Source organism: Lagopus leucura, unplaced genomic scaffold (assembly GCF_019238085.1).
Source record: "Lagopus leucura isolate 7727_CA_CO unplaced genomic scaffold, USGS_WTPT01 Super-Scaffold_100001, whole genome shotgun sequence".
In the NCBI taxonomy this organism is placed as follows: domain Eukaryota; kingdom Metazoa; phylum Chordata; class Aves; order Galliformes; family Phasianidae; genus Lagopus; species Lagopus leucura.
The window spans coordinates 94113004-94134443 of NW_024962262.1; the positions used below are offsets into that span (position 1 = coordinate 94113004).

The following is a 21440-nucleotide window of genomic DNA, read 5'->3' on the forward strand; positions in this document are numbered from 1 at the left end:
GTTTCAGGGATACAGTGATAGAGACAGGCTTGTAGTCAGGTGGTTAAAATGCTAAATTTGCCTTTGAGCACATTTCAAATTCCTTTGTATGGTGATATTTTTATCCTTCTCAATTTTCTCCAAGAAATGCTCTGGATGCCTCCTGGGTGTCATAAAAACAGCTATCTATGCATTTAGAAATCAGAATACTCAATGGCAAGATTGTGTCTGAAAGAGTTGAACTACGCATTAAATGAAATGCTGGCAGTGAAATCATTAACAATATGAAGTTGGCTTAATCATAGGATTGGTTACAGACAAGGAATTTACAGCAGGGGAATCCTAGAATTTGTTAACACTTGTAAGCTTGCACAGAAAACAAAGCCTGATTAAAAGAACTCATGTATTCTAAATGTTTTATATGTTCAACTAGCAAAAGCTCTGTTGTGTGCCTTCTTTTCTTTCTGTGCACCTGAAGTTATAATAGGGCTAAAAAAAATGGGAATTAATGGATATCAAGATCTTGAATCTGTAAGATACATTCACTAATAAGGCTCTACTGAGCTGTATAGCGTACTGTTGGATACGTGCTGCTGCAAGAAATGATGATTTCTGAAATGGTATTTTAAATCTTGTTCTTTTTAGTAATCTGAGAGCTTATGAAGCAAAATCAGCTAAGTATTCCTGTCTTTCTGTAGATTCAATGCAGTTTATTTTACTGATTTCTAGGCGAGGTCTTACAGTCAAGGAGATGTAAAGTGCACATAAACTGTAACAGTGGTCTCCACTGTCTTTTCAGGAGAGTTGAAATGTGCAAGCCCTTGTTTTATTCATTGCTCCTTCAGTCAGAGCTGCAGTGTTGGCTGTTACACTGTGTGCAGAGACCATAAGAGAACTGGGTTCTGAACCAAAGATGATGTATGCAGGGCTGATATTTCTATAAAGATTGTGGATAACTTAGCAATTAATAACATGGGTTTAGTGCTGTGGCACCATTTAACAATGGTGAGGCTTTGACAAGCAGGTTTATGAGGTCCTTTGAGTTTTAATATAGTGTTTTCATTACGTTTATTTATAATCTATACTTTTCATTGGCTATGCTTAAATCCAGTCTATAAGAATTTTGAAGGTTTATAGCAAACTTAAAGTGATATAAGAAGGTAAGTAACTTGATCCAGTGAGTGTGTTTATCCAAATATGTCATTAAACTTCTCAATTTCCTTTTTAGAAGGCCAGTTAGGGACAGACTGACTCATTCTCCCGTCTGACAGAATGCGAAGACATCCAGAGTTTAGCTGGCAAGACTATTGAAAAAAAGGAGAATTTTAGGATTTCAGGGAGTGTGTCTTGCTTCTCAGTCCCCCAGCTGGACGTAAGATAAAATTTTCAAATGAGAAACATGTGAAATCTTGTCTAAACATCTGAATAAATGTTGTCCCAATTTCTTGTTGACTTAAGTGAAACTGGAGGATCTGAACATCCTTAAATGTCAGTTTGGCAGTCATATACATATATATATCAGAATGTGGTTTTCTGATGTTCCTAAAATCATTAGCATGCAAATCAAATTAAAGGAAGAGGAGAGTGTAAGGTCTCCATTTCTTCTATACTTTATTTTTGTTTCTACTGGATCATCTGTTTTTTCTTTTGTCTTTTTTAAATTTTTGCCTCCAGGTTATGAAGAAGGATAATGTGAGCTGGTAATGATTGTACTTGACCGAAGTGGAAGGATAATTCAAGAAAGCCCTTTTTTTGTCACTTGTAATGTCTATGGTGGCCATGTGTATTTGGGTTTCATTCTCTTTACTTGGAGCTGCTTTTTTATTGTCTTAGTTGACACCTGAATTTAGAATAAAATAATACAAAATCCATCCTGTCTTTTCAGTCTGTTTGGTTAGATGTGGATATTTATTTATTTATTTTTACAGTAACTGGTATCATTTAGATACTTCCATTTGTACTTGTGTTTATCAAATCTCACTAAATAGACTGAAAAGATTGGATGGATTTTGTATGAAACTTACTAATAAGACTTTATTTTATAAATAAATGTTCATCCTTAGCATTTTTCTCATGTAAAACAGTCCTGATTTTGACCTGAGTGTATGCTTAGTTTTGGTGGGAGCAATCTCCTCCTACAGAAGTCTGGATGGGATTTGAGAGTATTCAGCATCTTCCAGGATGCAGTACCTCTTTCCTTGTTTTCTCCTGTGACTTGGAGGTACTGTGAATCAAAATGATATGGCTAAGGAGCTCTGTGATAGGTAGTAAGAGGCAAGATTCCTTATAAGTGGCTTTGAGAGTGAAGAGCTTCTTCAAGTAGCAAGTTTTTAAATCAGTTCTCAGGTTTTCAACTGAAATTTAGAACTTAAATGTACTGGCAAGTAAGTAAATACAGCACTGTTATGAAGAGTGGATTTAGTGATTTTCTTTTGCAATGCAATAACCTGTGATGTTCTCTCCACTAGCTGAGAGAACAGCTAGGAGTATCTTGAACAGGTCTGTGCAAGGCATATCTAGTCAAGCTCATATGCACATCTGAGAACAACCAAGTTTCTGTGTTCAGTGAGTCTCCCTTCTTCTCCAAAATTCTTGGCAAAGGTAGGGTCTGGGAGAAGATAACTGATGTTAGGCCAAGTTTGGCAGACACAAATCAGTTAGCTGTCTGGGTATTTTCAGTGTGACTGTCCCTTTGGCACTTTCAACTTCCCATTTTGGGGGTGAATAAAAGTTTTCTATGGCATAGTATCTCCTCTTTCCTCTTCCATTAGCCTGACATCACAACTGTTCCTTAATTTTCAGGCAGGAAAAAAAAAGGTCGATCAAATGATAGTTTGAGATCTTTTAGTACTGGAGCCTTCTGTTGTCAGTAGGTCTGTACATACTCTGGCTTTTACCACTAGTGTTCTCCAGCACTCACTTATCTGTGGGAGGGTAAAGGGATTGGCAAAGTCTCTTTGCCTGCTCAGCCTTTGGAATATCTCCAAACCATGCCTCACAGAAGCTGCTATATCAGTTTCTCTCCCAGGAGGCATGGTTTGAACCCCACTAACGAAGGCTTTGCAGTTCTCCATTCAAATGCTTCTTAGGTAGCAGACCTAAGTGGCTGCAAGCCACTCAAGCACCAGTCTCAGGGTTTCTCTGCTACAGATCTTAGGTAGACTTGTATCTATCACCTATCTGGTCCATCCTAACAGTTTATTTCTGTATTTATGCGCTTTCTCTTGCTTTGTCCTGATCTTCATAGTTAAAAGGCTGAAATGTTCAACATGCTTTTTCAGTGCGTTCATACTGGGCTTGGTCTTCAGACTCTAAGGAAGTTGTGTGTTATTTTGTCCACATATGTGTTGTTTCTCATTGAAGTTTATATAGCAAGCATTTCAGGCTCCAGAAACAAACAAACAAACAAAAAATGCTTATGCAAAAAGCAAAATTATCACGTAAGATAATTTTGTTTTATTTCAGATGAGTTTTTTTTCTAGTAACCTTTGTTCTCATTAGATTCAGTGCTACTGATTTTCCTCTTTACTCAATTTAAAATTACTGCCCAGTGTGGGGCTGTGACACTTCACTTAAAGTGCTTTAACTCCCATGTAAGCTTCTTTCATTCATATACATATATATGTGTATATAAAAAACTATAAGTGAGGTTCAGTGATTTTGTAGCCAGGCATAAATGCAGCGAGGTTCACAATATGCCATGAGAAACTTGGTTATGAATTTGGACCACAGGTCCTGATAACCAGTGCATGACCTGTGTCCCCTGTTCTCATGGCCATTTTTCTCTTGCCTATCCTTAAGATATGAAGCTAATATTAGCACATAGAAGTCACTTACATTTTTCTATCATGAGAAAGATCTTGACTTCGTTTGGATTTCCCCTCCACACTGAAACAGGAATATAGCTTTTCCCAGAGCAGTGATTTATTCTGAAAAATTATGATAGCATCAAACTTTTCTGCTTTCTCAGAGAACAATTTATAGATTCTTCTCTCTGTCTGATGTCGGGTGTTTTCTTTTAAAACTGGTTACAGTGTCTTGTGCCAATTTCTGCCCTTCTCTGTGCCCCACCCTGCAGTGAATCAGAAGGGCACTGTGTCTTTTTTTGGTCACAGGTCTCAGTGCAGTCATCCGTTTCTATTGTTGCTTGTGATGAGGCAAGTTATGCCGTGCTGTACGTGGAGCAGTGCACTGCATCTTATTTGGAAATTTAAATCAGTGAGTGGAGCAAGTGCCCGATTACTAAGGGTAGCATCTCAACATGAGAATATTTTGCCTGTCCTTCATCACCCGTGCTGGTCACAGGTTAGGTTGCAAATAGAATATACGGAGTTGGTATTACAGGAGCCATAAATATTGTGACACTTGCCAGCTTTCAAAGATCATCTTTCCCTTTGAGCTGTGATACCATGGTTAGAAGTGCTGACTAGAGCTACCACCAAGGTGGCTTTCCATGCTCATCCCTCTCAGAAGAATTTCTTGCCTTTTGCTATGAGAGCATATGATGATGCCCATTGGTTTCCTCACCTAAGTGGGGAGATAGGATAGCAGGGTAGAAGAGTTCAGGAGGGTGGACTTTGAATTGTTCAGGGGGCTAATAGGGGGAGTCCCCTGGCATTCAGTCTTAGCGAGTAAAGGGGTCCAAGAGAGCTGGTTGCTCTTCAAGAAGGAAGTCTTAAGGGTGCAGGAGCAGGCAGTCCCCCTGAGCTGCAAAATGAGCCGGTGGGGAAGAAGACCGGTGTGGATGAATAGGGAGCTATTCTTGAGGCTCCGGGAGAAAAAGAGAATCTACCGCCTGTGGAAAGAGGGACAGGCCACTCAGAATGAATACAAGGAAGTCGTTAGGATGTGTAGAGGTGAAATCAGAAAGGCAAAAGCCCAGCTTGAATTTAACCTAGCCGCTGGTGTGAAAAGGAATAAGAAACTCTTTTATAAATACATTAACAGTAAGAGGAGGACAAAGGAGAATATCCACTCTTTGCTGGATGTGGCTGGGAATGTGACCACTGAGGATAAGGAAAAGGCGGAGGTTCTGAATGCCTTCTTTACGTCTGTCTTTAGAAGTCAGACCAGTTATCCTCAGGACACTCCTCTCTCTGACCTGGTAATCTCGGCTGGGGAGCACACTGACCCCCCTGTGATCCTGAAAGAAACAGTCAGAGACCTACTGCTCCAACTGGACTGTCACAAGTCGATGGGGCCAGATGAGATCCACCCGAGAGTGCTGAGGGAACTGGCGGAGGTGATAGCTGAGCCGCCTTCCATCATCTGTCAGCGCTCCTTGTTGACTGGTGAGGTCCCAGAAGACTGGAGGCTTGCCAATGTGACTCCCATTTATAAGAAAGGTGGTAAGGAGGATCCGGGGAACTACAGGCCTGTCAGCCTGACCTCGGTGCCAGGGAAGGTTATGGAGCAGATTGTCTTGAGGGAGATCATGCGGCATGTGCGGGGTGACCGGGGGATCAGGCCTAGCCAGCATGGGTTCGTGAAGGGCAGGTCCTGCTTGACCAACCTGATCTCCTTCTATGATCTAGTGACCCATCTGGTGGATGAGGGAAAGGCTGTTGATGTGGTCTACCTAGACTTCAGCAAAGCCTTTGACACTGTCTCCCACAGCGTTCTCCTGCAGAAGCTGGCAGCCAGAGGCTTGGATGGGTACACTCTTGGCTGGGTAAGGAGCTGGCTGGAGGGCCGGGCACAGAGAGAGAGTGGTGGTGAATGGAGTTAAATCCAGCTGGCGACCGGTCATGAGTGGTGTTCCCCAGGGGTCCTGTCCTCTTCAATATCTTTATTGATGACCTGGATGAGGGCATCGAGTGCACCCTCAGTAAATTCGCAGACGACACCAAATTGGCTGGAAGTGTGGATCTGCCTGGGGGTAGCGAGGCCCTACAGAGGGACCTGGACAGGCTGGAGAGCTGGGCTGAAGCCAATGGGATGAGTTTCAACAAGGCCAAATGCCGGGTCCTGCACTTCGGCTACAACAACCCCAGGCGACGCTACAGGCTTGGGGCGGTGTGGCTGGAGGACTGCGTAGAGGAAATGGACCTGGGGGTATTGATTGATGCTCGGCTGAACATGAGCCGACAGTGTGCCCAGGTGGCCAAGAAGGCCGATGGCATCCTGGCTTGTATCAGAAACAGCGTTGCAAGCAGGAGCAGAGAGGTGATTGTTCCCCTATATTCAGCACTCGTGAGGCCGCACCTCGAGTACTGTGTCCAGTTTTGGGCCCCTCACTGCAAGAAAGACATTGAGGCCCTGGAACGTGTTCAAAGGAGGGCAACAAAGCTGGTGAGGGGTCTGGAACACAGGCCATATGAGGAGAGGCTGAAGGAGCTGGGAATGTTCAGCCTGGAGAAGAGGAGGCTCAGGGGAGACCTTATTGCTCTCTATAACTTCCTGAAGGGAGGTTGTAGTGAGCTGGGGGTCGGCCTCTTCTCTCGTGTCATTAGTGATAGGACCAGGGGGAATGGTTTCAAGCTACGGCAGGGGAGATTCAGGCTGGACATGAGGAAGTATTACTTTTCAGAAAGGGTGGTCAGGCACTGGAATGGACTGCCCAGGGAGGTGGTGGAATCACCGACCCTGGGGGTGTTCAAGGAAAGGCTGGATGTTGTGTTGAGGGACATGGTTTAGTGGGAGCTATTGGGAATAGGTGAACGGTTGGACTGGATGATCTTTTAGGGTCTTTTCCAACCTTGGTGATTCTATGATTCTATGATTCTAAGAGTGTCTGACTAAGATTTTTCACCGTGTCCTCTTCTGCCTCAAAGTACCCAAAGATAGTATGGATTTGTAGTTATGACAGTGCCTTTGGCAATGGACAGATATCTCCTGTACTCAAAGTTTAAAGAAACTGAGTGTGAGCCTCACTTCTCTCTCATTCCATGAATTGCGTGAGAAATGGTTATCACCAGATCTTGCATCTGCTGTGCAATTGAAAATTGCACCACAGATCCAAAAACACTTCTCAGTTGTATTAACACTGAGTTGAAAGCACTGATTCTGTTCACATTTCTCTTTACTCTTTGTTTTGAGTAAACATAATTTGACCTTACTTAACAGTTTTGAGTTTTTTTAATTTTTTTGCTAACCTGATCTTATTCATTTATTTTTTAAGATAAAGTACCCTACCCTTCATCATTCACAGAAACTGTTGTATAAATCATGGAATCCTTGAATTTTGACAAGAGTTTAGTTTCACAACATCTGTTGAAAGTTATGTAGTATAATGGTACAGAGTTCTTCATGTACAAGCATGAGGTAATTAATCTGCATACATCACTTCCTTGTGTCTTGTCATTGTGTCTCAGTGGTACTTATGATTAGTGGGACTGTTCCATTGGGAACAGTGCAGAATAAGAAAGCTAAAGTTTTGTTTGTGGTGGGTCTCTCTCACTCACCTACAGAGCACTAGATACCCATGAAAAAGGTCAAATGTACAGAGATCTGGCATCGATTTCACAACTTGCAAGACATAGTCTCAGGCATATGTAATATATATAACTCATTGCCAGAAAGCTAAAAGGAAATGATTGCATTTCAGTACAATGCAATCTATAACAATAGTTTAGTGTGCATGAAATTAAAAACTGCTGCTAACGTATAGAATAAATAAGTCGACAGTGTTTATTTTTACTGCAGCTTTCTGTAAAAATAAGGTCCTGCTTCTTATAATATTTAATTGGTTTCATTAATAAAAACAGCAAATATTAATTATACCCATTGCTACAGAATATTGAATTTTCCAGTACTTGACATACAAAATATTGTTATTCCAACGTGTGAATGTGTCAGAATTCAAGTACAGCAGGGTTATGCTGACAACATACTAACTAGCTTCATGTCTGATCCAAGGTTTCTTCTCTTGATGCACTGTACTGGTTTTCCAGCATTGCTCACTTGACCTACTACGTGTAGCAGTTAGTTTTCATATGTCATTAAAAAACAAACAAACAAACAAAAAAAAACCAACAGAACTCTAACCCTAAATTCACAACTATCTAAAACCACACATTTTACCAAATTTTACTACATTTGTATTGTGATGGAGGGTTTGGGCCATGTAGTTACATTCAATGAGAGGATAAAGGTGTATTATAAAGGTACACAAGAGGAAATAAATAACCTTTATGCAGTAATGGCCATGCATCCATGGAGAGTTGTATGGAGAGGGGTGAAATAGCTAATGTGGAAACCATAAAAGATTTCTTTGGATGAAAGAACAGAAAAGTGCCGGCAGTTGGTTATTTTCTTTGCGTTTCTTCTTTCTTTTTCTTGGAGGTGTGATGAAGAACTTAAGAGACTTAAAGAAATGCTCTGAGAGAAAATGGATCTAGATGTGATAAACTGAGTGACAAACAGCATGAGTTTGTTAACTTGTTTTTATGAAATGAGGTGGTGGAGAATCTTAAGGATGAAACCATAGACAGGGGGATAAAAGATTGACTTCCCTTTCGGTCTGATAAAATTCTCAGGCTGCTCACAGAAGGTAAGATTTTTGTGGTTGTGGTGGTTTGAGTAGACCTGAGAATCTTCAGCATAGAAGTGGTAGCTGATTTCAAGATTCTGTGAGAATAAGCACAGAAAGAGAGAAAGGCAAAGATCTGAAGAATAGTGTGTATGAGGTCCCATAGGCAGAGCAGAGCAGAGGTAGATAAAATGAAGTTTGCAACATTGAGGACCACTGTGCAGAAGCTTTTAGAGAAGTAAGGGGATTCCAACTGATTAACTGAACTCTGTGCAGGTGAGATACTGAGGAAGTGTGGAAAATTCATTTGTGTCCAAGGCAGCTAAAATATAAGAGATTATGATGATGATTTAGGTTTAGAGGTTTGCTAGAAAGGAGGTTGCTGAGCTTGTAGTAACAGCTATTTCAAGGCAGAAATGAGACCAGGATGATGCCTACAATGAACCTGAGAGAAAGGGTCTCCAGGCAAGGATGGCAAAGACTGCAGGAGGAGCCTATAGATAGGAACAGTGATTCTGCTGCCTTGGAGTTCTTCACAAGTCAGCTGGAGAAAGGTCTGAGCAACCTGTGAACTTGGCCCTGCACACAAGTTGTGCCGGAGGCTTCCAGACCTCTTCTAACTTGTAGTGCTCGAAAGCTGTCTCTGTTAATTGATTGACATAGAGGGGGATAGCAACTGAGGCAACAAGCACAGTTCTTTTGTGTTTTTTTAAGATGAGAAAGACAAAATTTTGAGATTTTTGCAGGTCAGGTTCCAACCATTATGTTTGGTGAATGTTGACTCCCCAAATAGGTATGACAGTAACTTATTTCAACACTGAAAATGTGTTTTTCTTGATGGGTGACGCAGTGGAATAGAATTTGGTTGGCTGGGTTTTGTTGTTGTTTTTTTTTCTTTTTCCACTTGCTTAGAGCAAAAGGGATAACTTTTATTTATGAACTGTTAGGATTATCTTATTTGCAAAAAAAATGGTTTTCTTCTCCTTTGGACTACGTTCTCTGTCTGACCTTTGTGATTGTGAACTAAATGCTAAAGCAAAAACTCTGTATAGAAGAATCTCATCTTTCTCAGTTAGAGGATCTTTAAGGTAAGAGCTTATTAATCACTGTCATACCAACTGAGAAGTTTTGCGCCAGTAATTGAATTCCTGTGGGCAACACTTATCCTAACTACCTTTAAAGTCTGTTTACATCTCTGATGGTCAAACTGCTGTTTCTTTTCCTGTCCTATATAACAGCATTCACTTGTGAATTACATTTTGTTGTTATGGAGAATCAACATGCTAGCCATAGTGTGTAGTGAGTTTGAAGATGGAGGACATCTGTTCACTGGGAGATTTCTACCTTTCCTGCAGTCTAAGCATTCAGGTATGCTGTGAACAGAGAGAAGTTATTTTCACTCATACCTTCATGTCCTTTCAGTATTCAAAAAACAGGAAATAACTGTACTCACATACTATTTAAAACTCTGTGATATTTGCAGTGGAAAAGGCTGTGTAAGTGCTTATCATTTTACCCTTTTTGTTTCTTTTCTCAGGCATTTCATTTTGTTTTGTGAGATGGAGAACAATATGTAAATATATGAACACTTGCATGCATATGTCATGTTTTCAAACTAGAAGCATGTCTATCTCGTAAACTTTCATATTTTAGCTTTGCGAATTATGTCCTAAAATAACTTTTATTACTTAATTGTACTCCAAAAGCATGGGATAAAGTTATCTGGACAAGTAGGTACATCTTCATTAAAGATACAGTAGAACCTATATTTGAATCTATATTTTAAAAATTATTGTGTATTTTCAGGGCTGGTTTTATTTATTCATTTATTTATTAACCACTCTTTCTGACAAATTGGGAAAGAAAGGAAAGGAAACATCAATACTATTAGACAAAGCAGTGGTCCGGAATGTATTTATTCTTGATTCTTTGTAGTTGCCTTTGAGAACGAAGAGGAGAGGGGCAATGAAGTGGCACATGCTTCTAGGGGGCATGAAATGCTCTTTCTGGCATACTTTTTCTTTCCAACTTGGAAGATCCATTTTCATCTCTGAGCTGAGACTATGGAAGAGTAGTTTTGGCAGGCAATAGAAAAATGTTTGAAGTATCTAAAGGATTAATATTAAACCTAGAAAGCTGTTGCTAATCTTGTCTTAAACTCACAAGTCTAACAATGCACAATTGCTTAGGAGAAACTTAAGTTTTTTTTGCCCTGCTATGAAGTCAAAGGGATTGTTGAATGATTGAGTTGAGGTGTTTGTACCGCCTCACTGAAGGCTGCTGATATTTTGTACGATCTAAACACAGCGTAGTTAAAAATTTAGTTAAGATCATTTAATTAGAAATTCAAAGTTAACCTTTCTACTGAGAACTGTTGTGTATGGAGGGAGTAATGCAGCAGAAAGACATTATGGTGGAGGCTTGCCTGGTTTTGTAGAACATACAACCATCTGATAAACTAGTTTATGACTCACGTTTTCATTTAAGAATTCAATGGTTTTACTCTTCCTGAGAGCGTACCTAAGAAAGAGGAAATGCTTTCCCTCCTCCTTATTTTATAATAGCTTTAATTGTATGTAAGAATTGGATCTGACTCACAGTTTCTTTATTCTGGATGAAGAGCTACGAGATATGGTTTAGTGGCTTCTGGTAGTAAGGGTAGTGGGAGAAGGGTTGGACTAGATGATCTTGTAGGTCCTTTCCAACCTTGTGATTCTATGATCCTATTCGTATTATAAACAGTAGTTCTCAGTCCTTCAGCATCACCACCCCATAACATCCAAGTCTTTTCATGTTGATCGTATAATCCTGTATTACTCAGATACCTCGTTTGGCTTGCATGCATTCTATACTCTTGAAAGTTATTTTAAAGCATATACTGTAGCTTTGCTCTTTCATAAAATAAAACTCTTCTTTGACTAACTGAATGGAAGGTCAGGATTTTGCTTTGAATCTGAAATCCTGTTACTAACGTTACGCACCTTTCCACACTGATAAAGGAATACTTCTTGTTGAAAAAGGAAGAAAGTTCTTTGACAAACGGTTATGGCTTTTCTGTACAGCTTGTTCTTAAATGGAATTTCAGCAGAGGGAACCAACATTCATTGTCATTGTTTATGTATGAAACTTCTCACAGTTTTATTTGTTCTCATAAGCCAAGAGCAAAATTTACATCCTGTGAAGATTTACAATAAGACTAAGATTTTTGAAATGAAAGAAAAGGTCATTTTGCTGTGTATGGGTGTGTATTCTGAATGTCAAGTCATGCAGGTAAACACAGAGAGATGTGCCTTAACTTGCTGAGCATTTTTTGTTTCTTTTTTTTTTTTTTTCTCTTTCTTTTTATTATGGCAGGCAATTGCATGGAGATCTTGACGGTGACATGACTTGGCAAACATTTTGGAATCAGCTCAATATGTGACATCACACCCCCTTACGGTTTTCCACATAAAATAAGCACTCCAAAGAAAATAGAAAAATTGAGACTTAATCTGAAATCTATCATTACGTCCTCTAAGGTCTCATTAGGCACCTCACTATTTTCTTTTTTCTTATTTCTTTTTCATTTTTCCAGGCAGATAGACTAAATGTTGCAGATCATAGTGGTAAATGTTTTATGGGGAGAGTAGGAGGAGGTGCAAGGAATGGAGTTTTATTCCCATGCCTACTTTGTTTTCACAAAGATTGTGGTTTAGTCTTTCCTCTTGAGCAGCATTTCAGGCTGTGAGAGCACACGTGTCTGATGTAACATTTAGCAATTGTGGTTGTTTAGCTCTGTCTCTAAGAGATAGATGAGTGACTCCTACTTCATGAGGAAAGGACAACACAGATGAAAACCTCTGTTCAGCTCAGACTTCAGTTCTCAATAAGTTGATGCTTTACAAAAGCAATTTTTGGAGAAAAACATCCATTCTGCCCTTTGCTGGGTGACTGTATGTGATTTTCTGTGTGTGCTTGTGGTTGCGTGCATTAATGCTCTTTTTTTTTTTCTGAGAAGCAAATTATTTTTTCCCCACCTTCTTTAATTGCAGTGCGTAAATATGGCTGTGTACTTGGTGGGAAGCATATGTGCTATCATTGATATGTGAAGGAGAGAGGTGTAGTGGAAAGGGTGAACGTAGTAAATGCTGCCAAAATACATGGAACATGATGTTACACAGGCGAAGCAGAGGAAGAATTATCTATGCATAATGTGAGTTTAGAATAAGCTTGACATTCTCACACCCAAACATTTCCATCTGGAAGCTGTTCTGAAGCAAAAGGAAGCAGAGACAATATACTCCTATCTTCTGGAGTAGCTATCCACAGAATAGGAAATGTTCTATTATTTTTTCTTTTTCCCTAGAACGTGTTCAATTTTACAGCAGATTCAGAGAAGTTCTGTTTTGAAATTTTGAAGACAGTAAATGTCGTTAAATTCTTCTTTATCCTTCTGAAAATTGGTTTTGAAACTCTCACGTTACGCTTAAACAAGCTGTTGAGATTTTTGGTTACGGTTTTTATCCAGTACTGATACAGGAACTTATTTTCAAAGCTTTCTGCAAACTACCTTCTGCCTTTGTGTCATCTTTCTGTGCTTTGATTTGTCCAAACACCTTCTGTTTTTCCTCATGTCTTTCTTCTGCCATCGTAGTCTGCAGTCCAGATTTCATATTCTCTTACTTACATCCCACTGTGCACACTGAACATCTCAAACACACTGGAAGACCAACCTGCTTTATGTGGTTGTAACTTTAAACACATTTGTGCATATCCCTGGGCTCCCTGTATTGTAACATACTTGTTACTCTCTAATGGAGCTGAAGAATCTACCAACATGCTAACCTACACCACTGTTATTTAGGAATAATTCATTATGCTTTTATAGCTGAACTCTCAAAATATGACTCTACAAATATTCCTCATTTGCAGTGGATGCAGAAAGTGGACAGATATGTACATGTTATATTAAATTATAGGTATTTCTTAGTACCATGCCAAGTGGTAACCTTACCTTTCACGTTCTTTTTCCAGTAAGCTTATAAACTCATCACTTTTCTCCATGTATTCACTGTGCTTCCTCTTCTCTTCCTCTAATTCATACAGGGTCTGTCTGTGTGATTTTTCTACCATTAGAAGTTGCTCCAGCATTCGTCTGTGAGTTTCCTTCTGTTTCTCTACAACTTTATCAAGCTAAAAAAAAAAAAAAATAAAAAAAAATTGAAATACTTCAAAACTCTTAGTTGCTCAGACTTCCATCAATAAAAGATTATAGGAGAAGCTTACTAATACAAAGTATGTTTAATAGCCTGATGGCTCTGTACTTTGTTTGGAAAAAATTATTTAATTCCATCAGCCTGAATCTAACAAACCAGCAAAATTAGTTAAGGTACTGTTTTGAGGGACCCTCAGTCACCTTCTGTACCTCCTCCTGCTATGAATGTGCTTTTGTCGTTGATATTTCTGATATGAAACAGATTCCTTGAAAGATGAAGCCTCTATTTCACACAGAAGTAGACCTATTTGTGGTTGAATAGAAGTAGAAATCTTATTTGTAGTTCTGTAGAAAATGACAGGGATCTTACTCCTTAGACATTACTGATCTAGCTGAAGTTTGAGGAGGGATCACTTGAAGCCATCTAGAGACCTGAGGAGAATTTGTATTTGTGGGCGCTTTTGTTCACTGCTCATTCATCCTCCTCTGAGGAGGCTGTCTTCCTGATTAGGTCAACAGGAGAATCCTCAAATCTCTTTTGGAGAAGATAAATTTTCAGTGCAAAGCCAGAGCCAGCTCCTTCTAACCACAGACTATTCTAGTAGTTGAGCTGTTTTGCAAGTAGTTCACTCTATTAATAGGAAAGAATTCACGAATGGGCAGTGTGGGAAGCAAGGCTGGTTCTGGTTCTCTGACGTTTCCCCCACTAGGAATTTCACATGCCGCAAGGCACACTGGGCCTTCAGATTCTTAGAGCCACTGCTTATTTTAGGCAGTATAATTCAGAGGACTATAATAAATTATCTTCTCTTCATGCTTATTGACAGTTTGGCTGATAGAAGCAATGTCAGGAATGACCAGAATACCTGAACATGAGTTTTTGGAATGACTGAGAAAATCCTCTACTTTTACATGGGCTCCTGATTCTCCCTCTGCTTACTTCAGCTTCTTTCTAAGCATCTCTTGTTTTTCCTGTCATTGTTAACTTTTCTTTTTGTTGATGCTGATATGAATAAGGAAATAAGGTCTACTGACAAAACTTTGATTATTTGAATCCAAAATATTCCATCAGAAATGATGGGTCACTTTGAAAATGGCCTATTCTTTCTCCTCACAGCATCAGTGTCTTTTCTGTTGCAGTGGAACTGAGTTAATTTCATCCATGACCTAAAAATATAAAGAAAGTGGTGGCTGACCTTCTCAGCTGCTTTATGGTGCTATTACAGCAGGTTGTCAAGACTTTCCCCATCCCATTCCCTGGCATTAGTGTACTTTTGCTTCTACAAGGTCAATGGGAATTATGAATCTGAATTAGGATTTCTCTTGGGAAAATATATCTTATCAAAACCCTTCCATACTCAAGCTTTCTCAGGAAACAAGTGTCACCTCTTCCAAACTTCTTGGCTGTGTATTTTACAGGGGTTGAAAGCTGAATTGCCTTAAAAGGTCCGATTGAAAAAATCTGGCTATTTTAAATTTCTTCACATTCTTCTTCCACCAATCCATGAGGATTTCAAAATTTGAAATCCTTTGCTGAGCTAGTAGATTTGGCAAAAAGAGAGAAAACTTTCACTGTATTTTATCAGCCTTCTTCCCTGTCCATCATTTCAGAGGGGTTTTTGGAGCAGCTATATCACAGATGTGTGAAGCACCATTGCCTGAGTTTGTGCTCCTTGTGGTCTTAAAGACCATGCCTTAAGGTGACTGTATGCTGTCCTCTGAAAGCAACCAGCATTCTGCTTTTTGATAAAGCTGTGTTGTGGTGCTGTTTGTGGCTATGGCATTCAATGATCACAATGATCACATTTGCTGGTCTCACCCTTCACTGTGAGGTCAGGTGAGGAAGAAAGCAAACATGTGAAACTCTTCCTTGTTTTGGCAGTAAGCCTGTATGGATAGAGCTAAGAAAATGAAAGAATGCATTTATAGTGACACAAACACTGCTTTGAAAGCACATTTAAGAATGTGAGGGGATGCAAAAATTGTTATTGTAAGAAAAGAAAGTGAAATTTCTGGCTAAAAGCTGATCATAAATCAAATGACTTGTGTATCCCAACATATAAATGACTGACGAAGATGGGGGTTGCTCAAACTAATCCGTGCAAACAACATGAATCAAATAGAAATATTTCTGCTTCTGCATGTTGGGTATGAAGGATGCAGGACCTGCATGGTGTTTTATGGGTTTGTTTGCTGTAGAGTATTTGCAAGGCACCAAGCAGAGAACAGAGATATGGTGCCGCGTTGCTGTTTGGAAGCTCTGTTCTGTCCCTGCAGGAGAAAAGGGTTGAACCTTGGGGAGCCAGTTTGCCTCCAGCATTTTCTCCTGGTATCTTGTAATGACTTGCACATACCAGCAGAGAGGAGGGAGAAGCCATCTGAGCTCCAGCTAGCATGAGATACTCTCAAAAGAGTGTTCTCCAGCAGCCCATTTCTTCCTCACGTTACCCTGTCCAAATGCTAGATGTGCATGTATGAAAACGTCCATTTTGCACAGCGTTTACTCAGCCTATACAGTTCTTGGCTAAAAACCCCAAATAAGACTAATAAGCAGTAATATAAATGTCTTCTGTGGAAAATTAAAGTGATAAAATCTTGATTAAATGATTTGCTGTTTTGTACTTGCTAACCATATGGACTTTTTGCTAGAATTAATAGTTCTACATAGTGAACATAGTGTACAATACAGTGGAAAATAGGAGGCATGAACTTACGTAACTGTGAATAGTTGAGCACATTAAAAATTCACAGGCATTTAATTGTTTTGCCACCAACTCGTGTTTGAAGTCAAATTAAGATGGTGCATCTCATATTCATTCTGTCAGAACTGAACTTACTGTCTTTCTCTTTAGACTGCTTTGTGTTTGGCACAGAACCAGAATACAATCCGGGCTAGTTACATTTATTTATCCAAAATATAGTGAAATATTACTTTTGCTAATAATACCCTCATGGTCACTGTGTGGGTGTAAATGTATAGTCCTGAGTTGAGGATCTCTGGAGATGGTGGGAGCAGTTCTTCCCTTGTCTTCTTCAATCCTGGTTGTACCAGAATTCTGTGCGGATACATTGATCTGCTTTTCTTGAATGCCATGTTATCAGCATCTCTTCCTGTGAGTGTAACTCTTTGGTTTCCTACAGCTGTCTTCCCTTGAAAGTTGAGAGGATACCATCAGTTATGCTTTGTTAAAAGGCAGATGATAGCGCTACATTCCTCAAGACGATTGGTGCCTGGGATTTAAAAAATGGGTTCCACTTTTAATTATCCCTGACTTATGCAGTATATAGGCTTTTGTCTACCATCACTGCTTTTCAAGCACTTGAAGTGTTAAGAGATCCTGTTCATCAAGTTTCAACCAGTGAGGTCTCAGAGTTTTTATCTTTGTCTGTCTGATTTGAATCTGGGGTCAGTTGTAAACCAGAATTGGCTTTCTAATTCCATGAAGGTTTGAAACTTGTGACAAGATGCCGTTAATTCTGCAATATCTTCCTCTTGGTCTTTTCTCTCTCTTACTACATCACCTTTTCTGAGTTGATTTTTGTTTTTAATGTTATTATTTTGATGATTTGGGGTTTTTATTTGAATCTGGGAAAATGGTTCTTTTGCAGTATTTATTAGAATGTTGAATACCATTTGCTCTCTATTCCGGAGAAGTGGCAATTGATCTGAAGCCAGAGTTTTTCATGAATATCTGACTCAATCATCTAAACTTATAAACCATGCAAAGATGGAAAGCCTTTTCAGACCTTTATGTGTTAGACAGAAGCAAAAACAAAGAAAGTCTGTTTTCCTTTCTTTAACCTCCTTTAAACATTAAGCAACTTATTGTATCTTGAACTGTGAGTAATGACAAACCTTATCCAGCATTTGTTAGGTTGCAGAAAGGAATAACTGTAGAGCAAATTTACCTGAAAAATCCTCCGCTTAAAAAAAAAATAATAGTTTAAAAATATATATACATATATATCATAGCCAAGGCAGATACAATTTTGATGTATCACAATCCTCATCATTTTTGCAAAGAAAATATATTACTGCCATTTTCTATTTTGCTAGATTTTACCCATGAATCCTGTTCCTAGTGACTAAGGCTATCCGGTCACCAAATTTTAGTGCTCTATTCTTAACCAAATTCACCGAGAAACTTCATAAAGTTTAAGTGAGATGAGTAAGTTGTGAGAGGATGATGAAAAGCCTGTATTCATAGATGTGCTCTGAAATTCACTGTGTTTTCATCTGAGATTTGGGTAGATCCTTCATGTTCAAGGCCACAAAGCTAAATTGATGTGCTTTAGAGAGACTGAACAATTTGTGGGCAGTGAAAAAGGTTCATTGCCATGGTGGCATGGGGAAGATTTAATGGTTATTTCCCACCCTTTGTGCCAGGTTTTCCTTCTCCTTCCTCCCTTTCTTTTATTAGTATCTGAAAAAAATGCAGGCAAAACCAAAACAGATCTTGGACTTAGTTTTGGGGGTATGAAGATGTGAAATATCTGACAGTTAAGGCATCCTTTGGTTTACGAAGACATACAAAATGCTAGTGGTCTTTCTACCCTTTCAGTTGCTCATAGGATGTTTACCTTTGCCTCTTGGAATTGCCAAATCAAGTGGTGTTAGAAATCCTTTCTCTGCCATTAAGTGTAAGAGGGAAAAATCGTGTATAAACTTATGTAAAATAACAGACTGAACTTACGTTTTCAAACTCTTTTGGACTTCAAATCATTTCCATTTGTGCTCAAAGTTTCTGTGACATAATGCCACTGCAGTCTAAAATAAATTAACCTCCGGACTTGAACTTTATCTGTTTCAGATTATAGGCAGAGGTTTTAACCTCTGAGCCTCTGAAATGAGTGCTGACCTTTTGCCTGACAATCTTCTCTGAAATGAGCTCTGTATTCTTAGGTATGACTCTCTTCAGTAAGTTTGGAAAATGCTCAGTAGAAAAATTTTGTTCATAATTTTCTTTTTTAAGAAAACTATAAAGAGCAGAACATTAAGGAAATGTTGATGTGACCCAATAGGAGATGTTGGGAATTCTTTTTTTGGAAAACAAAAAGCATTACTGATATGAAGGACTTTTAATATATAGTGACTTGCATTTCAGGACAGAAATGAAATCCTTGTAGCTTGTTGACTACTGCTACAGAGTAATTAAACTAAGTGTTACTTATACATAGTGTGAAAATATTAGATTTCTGCTTGGATTAAGTTTGTAATGACAGTTCATTATTCAGATCAATCACGTAAACCCATGATTCTCACAGAATTAGTGGGAGCTGGCATATGTAGGGAGTAGATGGCCACAACATGATGCAGTGGCATGATGTCATCGAGGCTAATGGAGAGGTATCAGGCTGTAGGAGCTCTGAATTAGGATAACAAGAGAAAAAAATGCAGAAGTGTTAAACACAAAAGGCAGACTATCAGAGTTGGAGGTAGTCATAAACAGTCTCTCCATGGTTGTAGCCTGAGTGAGGATCATTAGCAACCTGCTTTTATTATTGACCCCATTTCTATGTTAGATTTTAAACCTAGAACACGTTTGCTTTCTTTCTCTGCGATCAGTGAGATCTTTACTATTGATTTCTGTGAGATCTGTGGTTAGATGTCAGTAATACATACCTCTCCCATAGGCTTTTCATAGATATCTTCTTGCCATTGCTCAGCCTTTGTTTGAATAGCGTCTCGCTGGAGGGCTTCCAACACCTTCTTGGGAGTAACAAAGCCATATTGTGCTTCAAGCAAAGCCAAGTCAATTTTTTCAGCCTTAAGTATTCCTATAACTTCATCTTGAGCCTACAGAAAGAGAATGTAAGTTTTCATTTTGTTAAAACCACGTTTGTGTGTTTACAGGTTAGTTGGATGGTTTCTACTTTTGGTTTTATGGGAGCAGAAGAACTTTTAGAAGAAAGCTACATCTATAAAATGCCCCAAGATAGTAACATGAAGGCAGTTAAAGCATGAGGGAAGAACTGATGTTTTTATTTTGTGAGTCGTGCATAAAGAACAGGATTTTCAGAATCTTCACTGGTGCTTAATTACTTCATTAGCAGTGAGGTTGAAATGCCATGCCAGGAGCAGCTCGTACTGGAAAAAATGTGACTCGTGGCATTAGAACCTAATTTTTACTTTTTTAATTTTAGTGAGTTATTAGCACGGTTCTGGAAGCCTAGATGTGTGTGAATGGTTTGGGTATGGTGGTGGCTTTTGTAGTTAAAGCCAGCCTGGAGAAGTCTGCTTTTGTCATTGCATTGAGCGTGTTTGAGCACTGAGTGTGGGGAAGTATATGGTGCAGGGGATGTGACCTTTCACAAAACGCATTCCAAAACCATGCCATAATGGCAGTTCTTTAAAACAAGATTGATTGCCTGCAAAGTTGGCAGTTGGGGCCTTACTGCATGGATATGTAAGCATGCATACATGTATGAGACAGTGCCTTCTGTACTTAGAGATATGTAGATGTGCACACACTTGTGAATGTGCCTCAGTCAATCTTGCAGCATCATTTCTTGGAAGTAATTGCTTTAATGGCATTCTCAATTTGCAAATGCATGCTAAAGAAAAAAAAAAAAAAACATTTTAAAGGGTGAAGATTAACATTAAGTTGGTTATCTGGTGCCCCAAAATGGTGTCATTTTAAAATGCAGAACCTGAAAATATGCATTGTACTTTTCCTTTTTTAATGTCACTGCATTTTTTTCTTAATCTGGCAAAATATCTGATGGCATTCTATTCCCAAAGGACAGACTCAATATGCAGGTGCATTCTCACCATGTTCTTCCGTGTATGTATTTCAGAACTGGTTTTAGAAGGCAGTCAGACGCACGTAACTTCTTCCTATTTCACAGCACTCACTAAGTCCATGCCTCCAGTATTTGAAATGGTCTATAGATACTCTGCTCTTTAACAACACTTCTTTGTTCTGAATCATAAAATTGCTCAGGTTGGAAAAGACCTTAAAGATAATCGAGTCCAACCACGACCTAACCATACTACCCTAACTGAAGTTATGAACTGAGAGATAGGAAGTTGGAGGAGACAGAACACCTCCTGTGAATATTGCACTAATTGTCTGGAAGTCTCACTTCCAGAGATTGTGTTGTTTCATGGCAATGTCTGCTTATCTGAATATTTCCTCTGGGGGACAAACTGGCTTAGGTGACTGCCTGCCCCAGGCTGTGCCCAGCTGCTTCTTGTGGGAAGACACTGTCCTCTGCCTCCGTGACAATGACACAACCACATCACTGTCTCAAACATCACTTGCAGCACTTCAGTTAAAACTAAAACCAAGGACAGGCTAATCCTAGAAGGGGGGGGATTGGAAAGAGGTGTGTTAGGATCAGTAACAATTTTGCTCCGACTGCTGTTGGAAGGAACACTCCTATTTGTCTATTTGTGACTGTGCTTAAAAGAAAAAGAGGAAAAAATCCATTTCTAATCTGTGTCACAGCAGAAAAAAAAAGCTGAAAGAGCAATCTTTGTGCACCTTAAATGGTCTGGAATGAGAGGGTTATGGCACTTAACTTTGAAACTTAATTATGTCTGGATTGTCAGCTGATCTTTAGAGATTTGACTTGGCATTACTGGAGGTGGAAAATCAGGAATAAAAAATGACTTCCCTCTTTTTTTCATTTGTAATGCTTTCTTTAGAATGTCGGACACAATTTGAAATTTTCCTGTCAGGCTCATTGTTTTCCAGTTTCTCGTTTCATTTTGTTCCAGTTTTAAATCTCATGAGTTGAATTGAACGTGGGTAATATAAATAAATAAATGTATATGTATAGATGTGTATGTAG

The 21440-nt window shown here is 39.1% G+C and overlaps 2 protein-coding genes across 5 annotated transcripts in view; one reads left to right on the forward strand and one right to left on the reverse strand.

Moving 5' to 3' along the window:
• CMSS1 (cms1 ribosomal small subunit homolog) overlaps window positions 1-21440 on the forward strand; it is a 230348-nt gene that overhangs the window by 59105 nt on the left and 149803 nt on the right. The window lies entirely within an intron of this gene.
• The window catches only part of FILIP1L (filamin A interacting protein 1 like), a 198645-nt gene that overhangs the window by 55809 nt on the left and 121396 nt on the right, over window positions 1-21440 (reverse strand). For all 4 annotated transcript variants that reach the window (XM_042866563.1, XM_042866566.1, XM_042866565.1 and 1 more), the window contains 2 exons: window positions 19267-19440; window positions 13443-13621 (listed from right to left, as the gene is read on the reverse strand). In XM_042866563.1, the coding sequence (XP_042722497.1) occupies window positions 13443-13621; window positions 19267-19440 (353 nt within the window). The remainder of the gene's footprint in view (window positions 1-13442; window positions 13622-19266; window positions 19441-21440) is intronic.